The sequence below is a fragment of the Nothobranchius furzeri genome, chromosome 11 (assembly GCF_043380555.1).
Source record: "Nothobranchius furzeri strain GRZ-AD chromosome 11, NfurGRZ-RIMD1, whole genome shotgun sequence".
NCBI classification, from domain to species: Eukaryota; Metazoa; Chordata; class Actinopteri; order Cyprinodontiformes; family Nothobranchiidae; genus Nothobranchius; species Nothobranchius furzeri.
The window spans coordinates 40,652,964-40,670,659 of NC_091751.1; the positions used below are offsets into that span (position 1 = coordinate 40,652,964).

At 45.8% G+C, this 17,696-nt stretch overlaps 1 protein-coding gene across 4 annotated transcripts in view; it reads left to right on the forward strand.

Annotated features, from left to right (window-relative positions):
- Positions 1–16,319, forward strand: part of cadm3 (cell adhesion molecule 3) — a 186,079-nt gene extending 169,760 nt beyond the window's left edge. For all 4 annotated transcript variants that reach the window (XM_054743126.2, XM_015956087.3, XM_015956089.3 and 1 more), the window contains 2 exons: positions 935–1,060; positions 12,483–16,319. In XM_054743126.2, the coding sequence (XP_054599101.1) occupies positions 935–1,060; positions 12,483–12,601 (245 nt within the window). In that variant the 3' untranslated portion in view covers positions 12,602–16,319. The remainder of the gene's footprint in view (positions 1–934; positions 1,061–12,482) is intronic.
- The last annotated feature ends 1,377 nt before the right edge of the window (positions 16,320–17,696 follow it).

The window sequence follows — 17,696 nt, forward strand, 5'->3', positions numbered from 1 at the left end:
GTAAAAAGGCAGAGCTTTAACAAATATAGAAATAGGTGTATTAGATAGGCTGCATTTGGCTTTATGGGGTTAAAATTGGTGCAGAGCAGAGGAGTTAAGTGTCTGCCCCGTGATTGGAAGGTTGCAGGTTCAAGCCCTGCTGTCATGTCCTTGGGCAAGACCCCTAAAGCTGTTGTCTGTAATTTTCCTTTCATCTGATGGTACACTCTCTCTGTGATTAACGCCTGTACATAAGCGGTAGTCTAACGCTATTGGTTAGTGCTGACCGGCACTCAGTTCATGTTGCATTGAGCTCTAAGAGACAGGGGGCGGGGCTTAGCAAATAAATAAATAAATAAATAAAAAGACGTAGTTCCTACATTATATCACAGTACACGATAAGACAATGACTTTTATGGATTTCTGAAAAATCCTACATAATTCCTGAAAGAGGAACTGGTACTGGTGGTGCCAGTGAGCCCCAGGTCGTCTGAGCAGAACTCGCATCCTAAACTCCAGAATGCTGTTATCAGTCAGACACCAGCCATTTTTAATGGAGGGTGATGAAATGGCCTTGTTTTTTCACATTTGTCCCCTGAAAGTTCACCACAGTGGGTATTACATACTGACGTCATTTTTGCTCAAATTTTTTATTTTTATTTTGTTTTCTCTTTGTCACTCCCTGTTATTTTCCCACTATTTTTCCTTCAGTTTCTACTGACTTTCATCATCCGTCTCCAATTTCCACCATTTTTTACCCACCACCCCATTATTCTTTCTCCTTCTGTCTCCCTCCCTCTCTTCTCTCCTCACATTTTTATTCTCCATGTATATTACATTTTGTAGAATCTCTTGTTTTGTCCGTTTTCTTCTATCTCTTCTCATTTTATATTTTCATGGTGGATATTCTTCCCTCTCTCGACTACTAACTTCTCTTCTCTGACCTCTTTTGAAGACACAACAGCCATGTCGACATCTTCGGGGGTGGACCACGCTGTGATCGGAGGGGTGGTTGCTGTTATCGTCTTCATCCTGCTTTGTCTCCTCATCGTCCTCGGCAGATACCTCATCAGGCACAAAGGTCACCGGCTGGCACACACACACAAAACACTCATTCCTCCATGGCACTCAGAAACATTCATGCATTCATGTATGAACATAAGGGGGACACACTGATATAAATATGGATACATGCAAACTAAAACTGGAGCTCCCTTCTAAACACGAGTGTGCAGAGAAATGCAGGGGCATGCAGATGCACTTGAGTTGATTTTAAGCATGAAATTCAAAATGAAAGGTTAATCAAAGCCAACAAGCTGATTTTTATCCACAAATATAACAAAATGAACTTTTGCGAACCGCTTCGCTCAACCAGACTCAGTTTCTGACTTCACAACTCAACGCTTGTCCACATCATTGAACACGACTGCCTGGTGTTTGGGGTCAGCTCTGTTAAAACTCCTGTCTGTGTCATTGGCCTCTGTCTGAGACGCGTCCTCAGGTGACATCATCAACCGACTGACGCCTAATCTTTCAGTTTTAGTGCAACTAAAAAGCGATTTCTGATGCTTTGGCAGAGCTGTGCAGCCAGCATCTCTCTGGGTTGTTGGATTTTTGGAGAAACAGAATTGCGTGTAAAAATCCTAACTATTGACTTTGAATCACACCAGACTGGTGCTGATATTTTTTGCTGCAGTTAAGTCTTAATTTGTTCCGTTTATCTTCATTTTCTTGGGAATTAAATTTCCCACTTTTCCAAAAGATGTCTCACACTTTCTGACTCTTGCAAACCAAACTGTAAGACATATTCCAGATGCTTTCGAGACACCTCTGAGACTATTTTGAAAGTTTTTTTGTTTCTTGATTGTTTAAAATAGCCGCAACATGAAAGCAACACCCTACAGCTAACAAGGACAAAATGAGAACCCTTGTGAGATGCTAGTTATTGTTAATTTTCATTTTGATGCAGAGATTTAAGCAAAGAATGATTGTTATTTGGACATTTTTCTCATTTGTGACAATTATTCCTATAATGTTTAGTATTGTATTCAAACATCCCCATAGATTATAAGTATTTAGAGGCTTGTTTTTATAGTTTTTTACAAGTTCAGTCCATCTCTGATGTGGACCCTTAACCTTACCAACTTGCTTATTGGAAAAGCAAAGGTATCCAATGTAATAAAAAATCTAAAACCTCTGAACGGGACCATCTACTCTATTTGGCAACCATTTTAAAAGTGCCTGGGACAGTGAAAAACATGCAGCTTTAGCTTTGTCCCTCACTGTAGATTTCTTACACATTATTCTGATGTGTGGAGTTTGAAATGAAGCTCATACAAATTAAAGAGGAAGTCACCCCCTACCAGATTCGTACTCAACTCCCACTTCCTGTTTGAAAAATGCAACAAATGTTGTTGCCTAGCAGGCCGAGAGGGTGTAGCCGCTGACAAATACACACACACAAACACACACACACAGACTCACAATGACATTCGCTGTGTCTCAATTCAGGGTCTGCATCCTTCAAAGGACCCAGTCTACTCGGCCAACGTTGGCTGGGTCCTCCGTCGGCCGAGTAGACCGGATGTTAACGGCTGTGAATTTGGACAGGCCTAGCCTTCATGAATTCCCGCCACTCCCTCGGCGAACGTTTCGTTGCCTAGCAACCGTGGAACCGCTGAGCAGAAGGGAGAAGGAACGTAAAACGATGGAGCTCGAAGTTTTATTTAGCTTTTTAATCATGACTGTTGGAGAGCTAATTCAGAGAAAATACTTTCGGCAAGCTGAGCCTGAGCAAAGATGTGATCATAGTTTTTAATAATTTCTAAGGGTCTTAATTTGACCAAAACCGATGTATCACCTTTTAAGACTTTAAGACCCAGCGGATACCCTCTAGTAAACCATTCTCATTTGTGAACAAAAATAAAATTCAAGAGTTTAGTGCAGAACTGATTTTATTTATAAATTTCTTTTATATGTACACATTTAATCTTTCTTAGCCATTTTTTTCTAGCAAAGTAAAAAGCTGTCAAAGTTCTTCCTTCTCTCCTGTGCCCTCTGCTGCTCTGCCTCCCTCTGCAGCCTCAAGTCCTCCCTGATCAGCTCCAGGAGCTGGTCATCGCTGTCACCTTCCCCTGGATGCCCATTTTCTCCAGAATAGTCTAAACAAACATGTAAGAAAAGAAACAGGAAGAGAAAAGAGGACAACGGGTTATTCCTTTCATGTTTTCGCAGAACAAAATAAACTCAAACGAGTTTTTAAAATATGAGATGTTGTTGTACCTCCATGCCACAGCCGCCAAATACTTTGCTCCAGTTAACATGTGGTCCATCTTCGCCCTAAGCTGAATACATTCCCTGGTTTTCTCTTTTGGTCCTAAAATACAAACTTCTATTAAAATCAGGGGGAAAACGTAGCGGGAGAAGTACGACACCGAGCGGCCGAACATACGAGCCGATACCGCAATACAAGCACTTTTACTGTCTCTCGTCTCGTCTTGTCTCGTCTTCCTCCGCTTATCCGGGTCCGGGTCGCGGGGGCAGCATCCCAACTAGGGAGCTCCAGGCCGTCCTCTCCCCGGCCTTGTCCACCAGCTCCTCCGGCAGGACCCCAAGGCGTTCCCGGACCAGATTGGAGATGTAACCTCTCCAACGTGTCCTGGGTCGACCCGGGGGCCTTCTGCCGGCAGGACATGCCCGAAACAACTCCCCGGGGAGGCGTCCAGGAGGCATCCTGACCAGATGCCCAAACCACCTCAACTGGCTCCTTTCGATCCGGAGGAGCAGCGGTTCTACTCCGAGTCCCTCCCGAATGTCCAAGCTCCTCACCCTATCTCTAAGGCTGAGCCCGGCCACCCTACGGAGGAAACTCATTTCGGCCGCTTGTATCCGCGATCTCGTTCTTTCGGTCATTACCCAAAGCTCATGACCATAGGTGAGGATTGGGACGTAGATCGACCGGTAAATCGAGAGCCTGGCTTTCTGGCTCAGCTCCCTCTTCCCCACGACAGATCGGCTCAGCGTCCGCATCACTGCAGACGCCGAACCAATCCGCCTGTCGATCTCCCGATCCCTCCTACCCTCACTCGTGAACAAGACCCCGAGATACTTAAACTCCTCCACTTGAGGTAGGACCTCTCCCCCGACCCGGAGGTGGCAAGCCACCCTTTTCCGGTCGAGAACCATGGTCTCAGATTTGGAGGTGCTGATCCTCATCCCAGCCGCTTCACATTCGGCCGCGAACCTACCCAGCAAGAGCTGAAGGTCAGAGCTGGATGAAGCTAGGAGGACCACATCATCCGCAAAAAGCAGAGACGAGATTCTCCTGCCACCAAACTCGACACACTCCACACCACGGCTGCGTCTAGAAATTCTGTCCATAAAAGTGATGAACAGAATTGGTGACAAAGGGCAGCCCTGGCGGAGTCCAACCCTCACTGGGAACAGGTTCGACTTACTACCGGCTATGCGGACCAAACTCACGCTCCTCTGGTAAAGGGACTGAATGGCCCTTAACAGAAAGCCACCCACCCCATACTCCTGGAGCGTCCCCCACAGGGTGCCCCTGGGGACACGGTCATAAGCAATCTCCAAATCCACAAAGCACATGTGGATTGGTTGGGCAAACTCCCATGCCCCCTCCATCACCCTTGCAAGGGTATGGAGCTGGTCCACAGTTCCACGGCCAGGACGAAAACCACATTGCTCCTCCTCTATCTGAGATTCAACTATCGATCGGACCCTCCTCTCCAGTACCTTGGAGTAGACCTTTCCAGGGAGGCTGAGGAGTGTGATCCCCCTATAGTTGGAACACACCCTCAGGTCACCCTTCTTAAAGATGGGGACCACCACCCCGGTCTGCCACTCCCTAGGAACTGCCCCCGATGACCACGCAATGTTGTAGAGACGTGTCAACCATGACAGCCCTACAACATCCATAGCCTTGAGATACCCAGGACGAACCTCATCCGCCCCCGGGGCTCCGCCGCTGTGTAGTTGTTTGACTACCTCAGCAACTTCTGCCCCCGAGATCGGACAGTCCATCCCCAGGCCTCCCAGCTCTGGTTCCTCCTCGGAATGCGCATTGGTGGGATTGAGGAGCTCCTCAAAGTATTCCTTCCACCGTCCGACTATAGCCTCAGTTGACGTCAGCAGCTCCCCATCCCCACTGTAAACAGTGTGAGCGAGTTGCTGCCTTCCTCTCCTGAGGCGCCGGACAGTTTGCCAGAACCTCTTTGGAGCCGATCGATAGTCTTTCTCCATGGCCTCACCAAACTCCTCCCACGCCCGAGATTTTGCCTCGGCAACTGCCACTGCTGCACCCCGCTTGGCTATCCGGTACCTGTCTGCTGCCTCCGGAGACCCACAGACCAGCCACGCCCTGTAGGCCTCCTTCTTCAGCCTGAAGGCTCCCCGAACCTCTGGTGTCCACCAGCGGGTACGGGGGTTGCCACCACGACTGGCACCGGCCACCTTACGACCACAGCTAGCAACAGCCGCCTCGACAATCGCAGAGTGGAACAAGGCCCACTCGGACTCAATGTCCCCCACTGCTCTTGGGACGTGGTCAAAGCTCTGCCGGAGGTGGGAGTTGAAGACCGTCTTGACAGGTTCTTCTGCCAGGCGTTCCCAGCAGACCCTCACTATGCGTTTGGGTCTGCCAGGTCTACGCGGCATGTTCCCTTGCCATCTGATCCAACTCACCACCAGGTGGTGATCAGTTGACAGCTCCGCCCCTCTCTTCACTCGGGTGTCCAAAACATACGGCCGCAGGTCAGATGATACGACTACAAAATCTATCATCGACCTGTGACCTAGGCTGCCCTGGTACCAAGTGTACCGGTGGGCATCCTTATGTTCGAACATGGTGTTCGTTATGGCCAAACTGCGGCTTGCACAGAAGTCCAATAACAAAACACCGCTCGAGTTCTGATCAGGTGGGCCGTTCCTCCCAATCACACCCCTCCAGGTCAAGCTGTCATTGCCCACGTGAGCATTGAAGTCCCCCAGCAGGACAATGGAGTCCCCTGATGGAGCACTATCTAGCACTCGTCCCAGGGACTCCAAAAAGGGTGGGTACTCTGAACTGATATTTGGCCCATAAGCACAAACAACAGTCAGGACCCGTTCCCCGACCCGAAGGCGCAAGGAAGCTACCCTCTTGTCCCCCGGGGTAAACCCCAACACACAGGCAGAGAGTCTCGGGGCTAACAAAAAGCCAACCCCAGCCCTCCGCCTCTCACCCGGAGCAACTCCAGCAAAGTAGAGTGACCAACCCCTCTCCAGGTCTCGGGTTCCAGAGCCAATGCAATGTGTCGAGGTGAGTCCAACTATATCTAGCCGGTACCGCTCAACCTCTGCCACAAGCTCCGGCTCCTTCCCCGCCAGCGAGGTGACGTTCCATGTCCCAAAAACTAGTTTTCTTGTCCGGGGATTGGACCGCCAAGGCTCCCGCCTTGGTCTGCCACCCGATTCACATTGCACCGGACCCTTCATGTTCCTCCTGCGGGTGGTGGGTCCACAGTTGGACGAGCCCATGTATCCGGTTCGGGCTGGGCCCGGCCGGGCCCCATGGGCGAAAGCCCGGCCACCAGGCGCTCGCTCACGGGCCCCAACCCCAGGCCTGGCTCCAGGGTGGGACCCCGGTAACCCTCCGGGCCGGGTACTCCGACTCTTCGTTTTAACCGCCATGAAAGATCCTTCGAACCGTTCTTTGTCTCACCCTTCACCTAAGACCAATTTGTCATGGGAGACCCTACCAGGGGCACTAAGTGCCCCAGACAACATAGCTCCTAGGATCATTAGGGCACTCAAACTCCTCCACCACGATAAGGTGACGGTTTACTGTAACATTTCAAACTAAAATAACGTTCATGTATCACAAAAAGCCCTTAACCTAACAGTTTTCAAGTTTATACTGACATTTATATGCGCAATCCTCTCCGACAGCTCCCGCTTCACTGTCCGCCATTGTTTTTAAAAGTTCTGCCGTCCGGCCCGCAAGGCATCTTGGGAAATGTGAACCACTGAAGGATACACCGGACCCATCCTTCATGCAGGCGAAAAGAAGGCCGGATTCGTCGACCGCGTTTGAAGGAGTCTTCGAATTGGGACAGGCCTAGTCGCGGCGCTGTGACGTAACCGGCCGACGAATCCGGCTGACGAAGGATGCAGACCCTGAATTGAGACACAGCCATTGTGACATCATATGGTACCAGCTAACGTTCTAGGGTAGCTCTTAGCCAATAGCGGTGGCAGATAGGGCTGCAACAACGAATCGATAAATTCGATGAAAATCGATTACTAAAAGCGTTGGCAACGAATTGCGTCATCGATTCGTTGTGTCGCACAACTCTTCCAAAAGCGCCCCCCCCCCCTTCCCGCCCGCCGTTGCGCACAGACCAGAGCAAGTCAGATCAGCGCAAGGGAGAGCCGCAGATCAGCGCGAGGGAGAGCCGCAGATCAGCGCGAGGGAGAGCCGCAGATCAGCGCGAGGGAGAGCCGGCAGATCAGCGCGAGGGAGAGCCGCAGATCAGCGGGAGAGAGAGCCGGTACTGGCAGATCAGCGCAAGGGAGAGCCGGTACCGGCAGATCAGCGCGAGGGAGAGCCGCAGATCAGCGCGAGAGAGAGCCGGTACCGGCAGATCAGCGCGAGAGAGAGCCGGTACCGGCAGATCAGCGCGAGGGAGAGCCTGCAGACTTGCGCTGCTGCGAACCGGTTCCGCATTGTTGCGCAGCGATCCAGGCAGCTGCTTCCAGCGCACGGTCCATTCTCAAAGTGGCGCAACCAAAAAACTATAATTAGCACACGATCATTCATGTCCGCACATGTTCTCTATTTTCTGTCTTATTTGTGCCTGAAGCGCGCTACTGCGGAGCTCATCACCTGTGCTGTGGTGATGTCACCTCACGCAGCATCGAAAACGCGCTCTGCACTTTACGTTCAGGAGATCTCTTTGATCTGCTCAAAAGTAACTGATGAGGTGAAAAGGTAAGAATCCAGGCAACAGATTTTCTGGAGAATTATGAGGAGATGCAGGAAGATGAGAGACAGACAGGACAGGAAAATTGTTAAATAAAAACAAGAAAACAAAGTAAAATGTAGGTAGATTTATCTCCACTACACGTTTTTACCAGTAAAAAACAATAAGTTATACACGTCATATTTATACATCCGATACAATTCAGATCACCTTCAAAACTCAGTCACACACCCAGGGCCGTTTCAAGACATTTTGGGGGCCAAGGCAAAATGCCCCCCCCCCCCCCCCCTCCATAACTGGGCTCCCCAGAAGCCTCTGTGTAATCCATACCCTCTCCAGGAGTGTTAGTAAAATCCCCTCAGACATTACTGACATGTTCTAATATTATCAGACGAAAAACTAAATTATCAGACATACTGTCTCATCTGCTTCTTTTCTAAACTTGCAAAAAGTAACAAAACCATTTGAAAGCCACTATTTGTGGATTCTCTGAAAGTTTCCATGGAGTGTGTGACAACTTATTTTTTCATTGATCCTATCGTCTAATCTCACAGCTGAAACAAGCATCCTTAATAATCTGTGCACAGGAAGCTTACCGATGCTGTAGTAAAACAAAAGGTAGTTTCTTATTAATAAAACCTTGTTGCAGCACTAAAGCATAAAAATGAGATTTTGCATTAAATATGTAAAATATTTACATATGAATTGTTTTAGAGCCCTTTTATTGGCAGAATCTGATATTAATTTAGTTCTTACAAAAAATGGGTCCCAACGTGGTTTGTGTGGCGTTGCCATAGAGTGACGTCATAGGCACAGATTCCCTGTCCTCTTGTTTGGAAATGGAAATATGATCACCCTACATTAAACAAACTGTCCACCCGGGCTTTTGCGCTGCACAGAGACGCTTCGCTGCCTATGACTTTGAACGTCAGTTGAGAGTCAGTCTCATGCAGACTGACCAATGAAGAGAGGGCCTCAAGTTAAGACCCTCTCCTCATTGGTCAGTCCACACGAGGTGGGTCAAAGGTTACTCTGGGCGGGTTACATGTTGTCAGGCATTCAAGTATTGAGTATATTTACTGCATATTACAGTAAAATATTCTGTATGTGACCACATTATGGTGATCCTTGGGTCGTGATGATGGAGCCCTTGAATATTGTTGCCCAGGGTACAACAAAGTGTTAATCTGGCCCTGGTTCTGCCGTCACATTCCCGCAGAAACTGGTTGATCACACCGGGGCCAGACTACTAGCATGTGGTTTTACGGAAGCAAAAACGCTTTTAAAAGGGAGGGAGGAGTCCTAACTGTTGCTGCAGGCGTGTTGTGTGAGAGTGCAGTTATATACTGGTTAATATATTTTTGGGTTCAGTTGCTTTCATGTGGCCTAATGTGAGTCTATTTGGGATCATTGGAATGATCAGCAGCATTTCTTGATTTGACTTTATGGCAGTTGCCCAGGGCATCATCGCAAGGAGGATGGCATTCATTTACTTTTGTTTTATTTGGTATTTTTTCAGTCATTTTTGGAAATAGTGATCAATTTTGATTAATTCACAGCCTATGTTTAATTACATTTAAAATAAATGTCAACAGATGAGATCAAACAAAACAGATGAGAATTGCCCTTAAGCTGTTTAACTTGGACCAAGCATTTTAGGTCACAGATAGATGTAGCTTAGGGTCTCTGTCTATACACCTTATAAGACAATTTAGGTGATGGCATGTTGTTTTTCTGCTATTGAACTGTTTTCTAATAATGTTGTGTTAAATAAAGTGAAGGAAGGAGAGAAATAACGTTTCCCTAGCAGTTTTTAAAAATTTCCCCATGTAATCCGATTAATCGATTAATCGTGTCGAGACCCCGTCCGATTAATCGATTATCCAAATAATCGTTTGTTGCAGCCCTAGTGGCAGATTTAAATTCAAATGCAGTGCAGAGTTTTTACCTGACAACGGCACAACACTGACAGTTTTAGGCAGATGATTTAAATTGTAACTAAAAAGCACAAAAGTGCCAAACTATTGACTACACGTGACTGCAGCACGATTAGTCATGCATTTATATAGTTTATCAGAAAAAAAAGTTGATTTGGGGGTGACTTGCTCTTTAAACATGTGGAATTTAAAGGTTATGTGATAAAAAATGTGTTTAAAATTAGGGTGAACATTCTCTTTTGTTCAGTTTTTGGCTGTTTGAAAGACAAAGTCTTATGCTGAGTGCAAAAATATGAGCCCGGTCTGAGATCAGATCTTGTAGGCTGTTAGTTTTGGTCTCATAGTTATTCTCAAAAGCTCCCAGCTCAAGGAATTCCTGAAGTCAGTTGTATTTAATCCATTTGTCAAGTGCCACTATCCTGCATGTTTTAGATGTTTTCCTGCTCCTAAATAGCTGATTGTGTGGCTGAATAAACTCTTCAGCTTAAACCCAACTCCTGCATCAGCCTGGTAATTCAAATCAGGTGTGACGGGTCAGAGAAACATCAGGATGCTCATCTTCAAGGAGCAGGTTTGGAATGCTTTTTGTTAAAAGGAGCAGATGGTGCCAAGTTTTTTAGTTTCCTCTTATAAAGTTTTAGACATTTTCATAGTTAGTGGGACTTTACAACACAAAAGGAGGAAAACTTTCCACTTATGTTGCTTAAACATTCTTTAGATGCCTAAAGAACCAAACTGTAAAAGCTAGAATATGTTGTTGCAGCAGTCTGACAATTATCTTTGTGATTATTTGGAAGTAAAAGAAAAATGCTGGTGCTACTCCCACTCCGATTCCAGAATGTTCCAGCTAGTTCACTCACTGCTGACCCTAAACTGTGCAGGAATATTAAAAAATAAAAACTTTTCCTGTTTTGGTGTGTAGATAATACCTGACTCTGACAGCCTCGCCTCTGTCAGTGCGCCCAGGGCAGCTGTGGCTACATCGTAGCTCACCCCCACCAGTGTGTGAATGTGTGAATGACTGATTGTGTTGTGAAGCACCTTGGGGGGTTGTAGAACCCTAAGAAGGCGTTATATAAATACAAGCCATTTAACATTTAAAGCGACAGAGCCCTGAAATGGCTTATTTTGGAAGATACTGAAAAAGTCATTTTATGTGAGATGTTTTGTATCAACTTTAGAACTATTATAATCAATAATGGTATATTTAATACATACAAACCTTTGTGGCGTCACCCGTAGCTGAACTGAAGCACCGGGGGCGGTTCCCGCCATCACCATCTTGGCTGCATCATGTGTCTAATCATCATCTGTCATCAAATTCCAAAAATGAAGCTCAGAGCAGGGCTGTGAGGGTGGGGCAGATGATCGATCCCCAACAAACCCTGAGCCAATGTATCTACGAGCTAACTGAGCTAAGCAAAGCTAACGGAGGCTTTTAGCTAGAAAAACGAAGTGGAGTGATTCCCTCTGTCTTCTAGGCTTTAACGCTTTTAACATGAGGCTAAGGCTTTAAAAGCAAGCCGCTAGTGGTGCTAGCACTGATGACTCATCTGTTACCTGTCACTCTAAAGGACACACCCTTACATATTTACCAATTCAAGCTTTAATTACATCTAAACAGATGAACCCCCCCCCCCCCGAGTTGTCCAGATGGAAAACTAGATCTTTTAAACCTAAACGGTTGCTTGTACCAAGTTGTAAACATGTTTATTTCTGCTGTGAAGCTGGAATTTTTAACATTGAAGTCAATGGGAACGTGCTCCTTTCTGGAGCCAGGCCCTAGTGGAGGAGGAGGAAACTGCAGTTTTTGTCACTTCTGCGTTGGCTTCACTTCTGATGGGTGGAGTTTGTCTCTTGATTATAACCAGGGGTGGACTGGCCTCTCTGGCATTCTGGCACTGTCCCGGTGGGCTGCTTGCCCAGCTTGGCTACATGGTAGCACGAAGCTAACAGAGTTTTTCCAGGCGTTTTAGCAAGATAAACGCGGTAGAGTGATGATGTAGGAGTTGTTTTACCGCGTTAGCATGTAGCTAATGTCCCACTCATCTCCGTCCCTGGAGAATAAGCTGATCTGGAAGGCCAGGGCTCCCGGTCACAGCGGTCTGGCCGTTCTTGTAATTTAACAGTCCCAGTCCATATTAGATCTCACATTCAGCCTAGAGACGAGTTCGCGGGCGGCAACACCCCCTACCCCCACCGCTTTCCCAATGGGGAGGGCCGACTGAGGGCTGACGATTCGTAAAAATGCCAGGGCCGAATTTTGGTCCCAATCCACCCCCGATTATAACTAAAGAAAAAAATCATAATATGTGGTCTCTAACTTTTAATTTAGTTCATCGTATTTTTAATTACACAGTTTAAAAGTATTGATCGGTTAAGCAGTAAAATACAAACAGCACAGTTATTCAGCCCCTTATAGAAGTCACACAAAACACTCATATGTGATGGAACGAGTCGAGTCTCTGTCCCACTGGAGTTTTACACTCGCAGTTGTTGACTTTTACCACCACTCCAGCCCCATCCCTCCACCCTAACTCCTCTCTTTCGTGCTCACTGAGTGTTTTTCTCTCTTGTGCCACAGGAACGTATCTGACCCACGAGGCCAAGGGCTCAGACGATGCCCCAGACGCCGACACGGCCATCATCAACGCAGAGGGAGGCCACTCTGGAGCAGAGGACAAGAAGGAGTACTTCATCTAGACGGAGGACAGAGTGGTGGAGGAAAAGAACGGGAGGAGGAGGAAATTTTTTAAAGATGCGGCTAAAAGAAAGGGGAGGAGAGAAGAAGGAAAAGCCTCCATTTGTTTTCACAACACTTCAGTTCTGTAGGAGGGGTAGTCACAGGAGGAGGGAGGGATGGAGGTGTGCGGGATGACACGACGAGTGGAGCGTCAGCTGCCCTCTTGGCATTCATACAGGGAAGTGAGACTTTGCACTGACACTGGGATGAACTGAAGTTACACACTCACACACAAACACACATTTTGGGAAAACCTTTTGCTTTTGTTTTTATTTTTCAGAGACTTGAACGCTCGTGGACGCTCAGATTAACAAACACAAGCTTCCTACTAACAGCTCTGACGCATTCCCACCATTGTTTTTTTTACTTTCAGGGCAGAGAAAAGGTTAAATTGTAAATCGCAGCTCATTTTTTCCACATATCTCAACTGTTTCATCCAAATCCAGTATTTCTGATTTCTGTCCTCATTCTCCCTTTCAAAACACGTTTGTGGCATTAAAACTATTTATCGTGTTTTAATCGTTTTCCCTTCTGCATCAAACCCCGGTGTCATATTTCCTTCAATGCATCACCTCAAAACATGCAAAATAGCATTCCCATCATGTGCTATCAAGCCCAGGGTTCCAGTATACATATATAAATATATATAAATGTATAAATATAGAGTTATATAGCATTCTTTTTACTTGACGCAAATGTCTGGTGTGTGTAAATACACCTTCTCTGTTTTTACATTCAGTCCTTCCTCTCCATCACTCTACAGTCCCCCTTTCCCGTCTCATCAGGTCTGTTACTGCATTACAGTAACTTATTTACTCAAAACAAAAGATAAAAAAAAGAGCCTGCCTGTTTTTATTATGTGCGTGGAAATGCAGAGTCAAAAATATCAATATCTTTGGGAAAAAAATGTAAAAATAACTATGATGTTGAGATGAAAACTAACCTTAACTGCAAATATTTGTATAAAGAATGTTTTTTTATGTTTCTTTGACCTTTTTTATTGTTTTGGCGGCACTTCTGAGGTGTTTTGGTTCTCGTCAGCGTCTCTGTGTTTTTACCGTCAGTGTTAAGGTGTCTGACCGGTTTGTCCAGGTGATCAAACGTCTAACTTGTTCTCCGGTTTGGACCTTTCTCTTTTATCCTGTTTATTTCTTTCTCTCTCGATGCCACCAGTTTTTTCCACACCTTCACAACCATTTGCAGCAAACTCCAGATCAAACGCAGGTTCTGACGGTGTTTGATGGGGTTTCTCCTCCTGGCCGGAGCTTTTTCTCGACGCAGTCAATCCTTCCACCAGGACCCGATGAACTTGACTTTCTCCTTCGCTGTTGTTCACCCCAGAACATCTTGGCAACAACTCTCAGCTTCAGTTAATTGAATAGGGACCTCACAGACTTCCTGTAAGAAGCTGGCCTGTGTGCTGCTTTAGGGAGGAGAATTTGCCATCTTATTTTGAAAGTACAGGGCCAAATGGGGATTTTTGTGCATGAAAACAAAAATAACACTTTGTTATCGTGTTGTTGAGTGTGTTGCTACGAGCAGGACTCATTTACCAGCTTAGCAAAAGGTTCCCGTAACTGAATGCTTCTTTATTGAGGCTGGGAGTTGGCCTTGGCGATGGCGAGCTCCACTCGGTCTGGTCGTGGAAATTGATTGCAATTTAACTAAGAGGCTCTGGCTACAGGTTGTACACACGCCAAGGCTCGGTTTGTTTGGCAGGCAGGAAGCCAAGCTGGAGTCGGGGCCGCGCTAACACTCAAGAATGTCATTCTGGGACTTAATGTCCTCTTCTCTTTTTCTCCTTCCACTCAACTCATCCGCTTCTTTTTGTACTTTAATCAATCATCTCGTCTGCATCCCAATCCACCTTCACCCTGTCTCTCCTCTCCTCGTCTCTGATCGATGCCCGGCCATCCCTGCTGGTCTGATTGGGAAACCCGTATTCTAGAAGTAGCAGCCAGACGTGCTGATGTGTTTGGAGTGGAGTGCACGTGCGGGACACAGACAGCGTTGGATTCCGAACACGTTTGTTCCTGGCAGGGCCGTGCTGTTTGTTTCTTCTCGTAGCTGGCGCTGAACGGGGGCTGAATGCTGTGCCTGGTGGGCGTGTTCAGGTTCTAATCTGCTGGTCAGCTGACACCATTTGGTTGTGATGAGTCTTATTAGGTTAGCAGGGTTAATCTAAACTGACTGGATGGGCTTAGGTGTGAACATATCATGCATGTTTGTATGCGTGTGTCAGCCCTGTGATGGACTCTCGGGGGGGGGGGGGTTGACGGCTGGAATAGACTGCATCCCTGTTGTGATTCTCTATAAGATCAAACAGGTGTGGCTGATGGATGTTTGTCGTGAGCAGGACGATATTTTAAAGAATTCCCCCTTCAGCTCCTTTAGGTCCTGTCTGCAGCCCAGAGGATCAGCGTCGTCTCCCGGAGCTTGTTGCTCACTTCTTAGCGTTGACCTGTATTTAGTCTGAGTCTGGTTCTCCTCTGGACAAAGAGAGGACTCCTGCCTCATACCTAACCAAGTGTAATGTCTTTTAAAAACTAACCGACCCGTATTTGCCTGTAATTTATCGTCCTGTCTGTTGTCTTAGTTAATGTGCTAGCATGTAGCTTGCATGAGAAATGGTTGGAAAGTGTAGATACTGCTGGAGAAGAGAAGTGCCGACAAGCTGCTCTGCTGAGACGAGGGCGACCAAGCCAACCTCCCTCGCTGTCCTCTGCTCAGTGAACATACGCCGCGTCCCGGATAAATCCATCTGGACCTCGAAGCGATAAAATCCCAAAAAACTACAACCCGTTCTGTTTTTTCTCCACTTTTCTGACGTGAAAACTGTTGAACTTGATTGTGCAGTCAGTCAAACTGTTTAGTTGCATCAGTGCAGGGAGATCCAACTCCTCGGTTACCACCCATCAGCTCCTCTTCAGGTGCTCCTTCTTTATTTTCTCTAGAATAAACAAAATGACTTTTAAGTTAGGTTTTTAAGATGTTTCTAACCTCCAGCGTCTGACTTTCAGTTAAACTGATCATTTCCCCCCATTTTGTTTAAAGTTAGCTTTTCCAAAACTTGAATGTTAGAAGTTTAGTTTATTTTTCTTTGTTTTTTTTAATAGATTCTTGTTTAAACAACCATTTTTTACATCATCTCATGTATATAGTGTTGCCTTTATTGGAACCTCTCACATGAATACCTACACACACACATGCACACACATATAAGGATATGCACAGCAGGCACAGTGTCTGTTACCGTGGTGTGTTTGTGCATATGTGTGTGTGTGTGTGTGTGTGTGTGTGTGTGTGTGTGTGTGTGTGTGTGTGTGTGTGTGTGTGTTTGTGTATGAGTGTGTATCAAAGGACCCAAACAGACCCCAGAGACACTCTTTAATGTGTGTTAATTTCACAAAGGCGTTCTTATTTCCTCGACTAAAACAATGTTCTGTTTTTTTTCCTTTTGGATGACAAGTCTTCCTTTTGGGTAAATATTCATGTCACTTGGAAATCGTGCTGTCGTGTGTGTTGATTTTTACAAAAGGCCGATGATGTCATCAGACTCGTGGTGGTGGGATTTGTGTCTGGTGGCTGAAATGTTCAAACGTTTATTTTCTCTGTTTTTCTCTTTTGTTAGATTTCAGGTTCAGTTGTTGACTTCAATAAACATTTGGGTTAATTTCACCTGCTTGTGGCGGCTTCTTCTTAGTAAAAAGTCATTCAAACGTCATTATTTTTATTTATGCAGGTGACAATGCGGTCAGAGTTCATTATATCACATTAGAGATTAAAGTACTTTCATTTCCACACAAAGAAAATAACACAAAAAATTTGTCTTTTTTTAAAATAGTTTGTTCGTTTAGGGCAATAAGGGTTTTAGATGATAAAATATTGTTACTATAATTAAATTTTACCTTATTAATGATCAAATATATTACATCGATTTACTTTTTAATTGTATTACAGTTTTCTTTCTCGTGTTTTAAGTTTGATTAAATTCTGGGTTTGTTTTAAAAAAGATTTAGGTGGTTGACATTCCAGTTTGTTTGTTAAAGATCCATTTTTTAAATATAAAAGTAAAAGTTCTATGAGGATGAGAAGAAGCACTGCTAGGTTTTGATAGTTGTGTTATTATATGAAGTTCTTATATTTAGATTTGCTTATTGAAGCCTATCGGCCTCATTGGAGAGAAAACATGTTTCCGAGATCAGCCTGAATGAATAAAGGCAATAATAAACACCTTGAACTACAGCATAACCACAGGTCAAAGGTCAGAGTTCATGAGCCTCACAGCCAAGGTTCCTCAGCCTGGTTGTCCAGGGTGTGCTCGATCTTCAGCCTGACGGAAGGAGGGTGAAAGGCTCATGGGCTAAGAGTTAGAGGCATCTGTTTTCAAGCACAACTTACAACCATTTACGGCAACTTCTCGTTAGCCTCAGAGGAGTTCCCAGACCCGACTGCTACCCTCCACAATATTCCAGTAACAAGCAGTTACCACGGCAACAATAAGACTCGTGGTTTTCCTTAGCCTCCTCGAGAAAGAGAAAAATTAGCTTTTAGTGAGCCTGTAAATTTATACTGGCTATAATAAAGGTCCATGTAAGGTCAAAGGTCATGCTCAGGCCCAAATACTGAGGAATTCTTACCAGTGTCGTGGCTCTCTGCCACTTTTTGATGTGACTGGCAGGAATAATCAAAAGTTATAAGCGTATGGTGGAGGGGGCTCCAGACACATGCTTCTGGAACGTCAGTGATGGCGAGGAATAAAACTCCAAAGTGTGGTCCACCTGTGAGGAAAACCCAGTCAGACATTAATGATTTCAGTCCAACCAGCAGCAGTTTGTTGACTGATGTGACATCAGTGATGTCTGCAGGAAATGACATTAAACCCAGATAGCGCTTTGTGCTCATCCCAACGATTTCCTAACGAGTCCAAGCCAAAACTCTGTGCATCGAGTCACAGACTTCCAGGTGAGTCGGAGCAGAGCAGAGGACAGCTGAGACATCACTGGTTCCTCCTGCTTAAACACACGACTTTTCTCTATCAAAAACTAGTCTGAT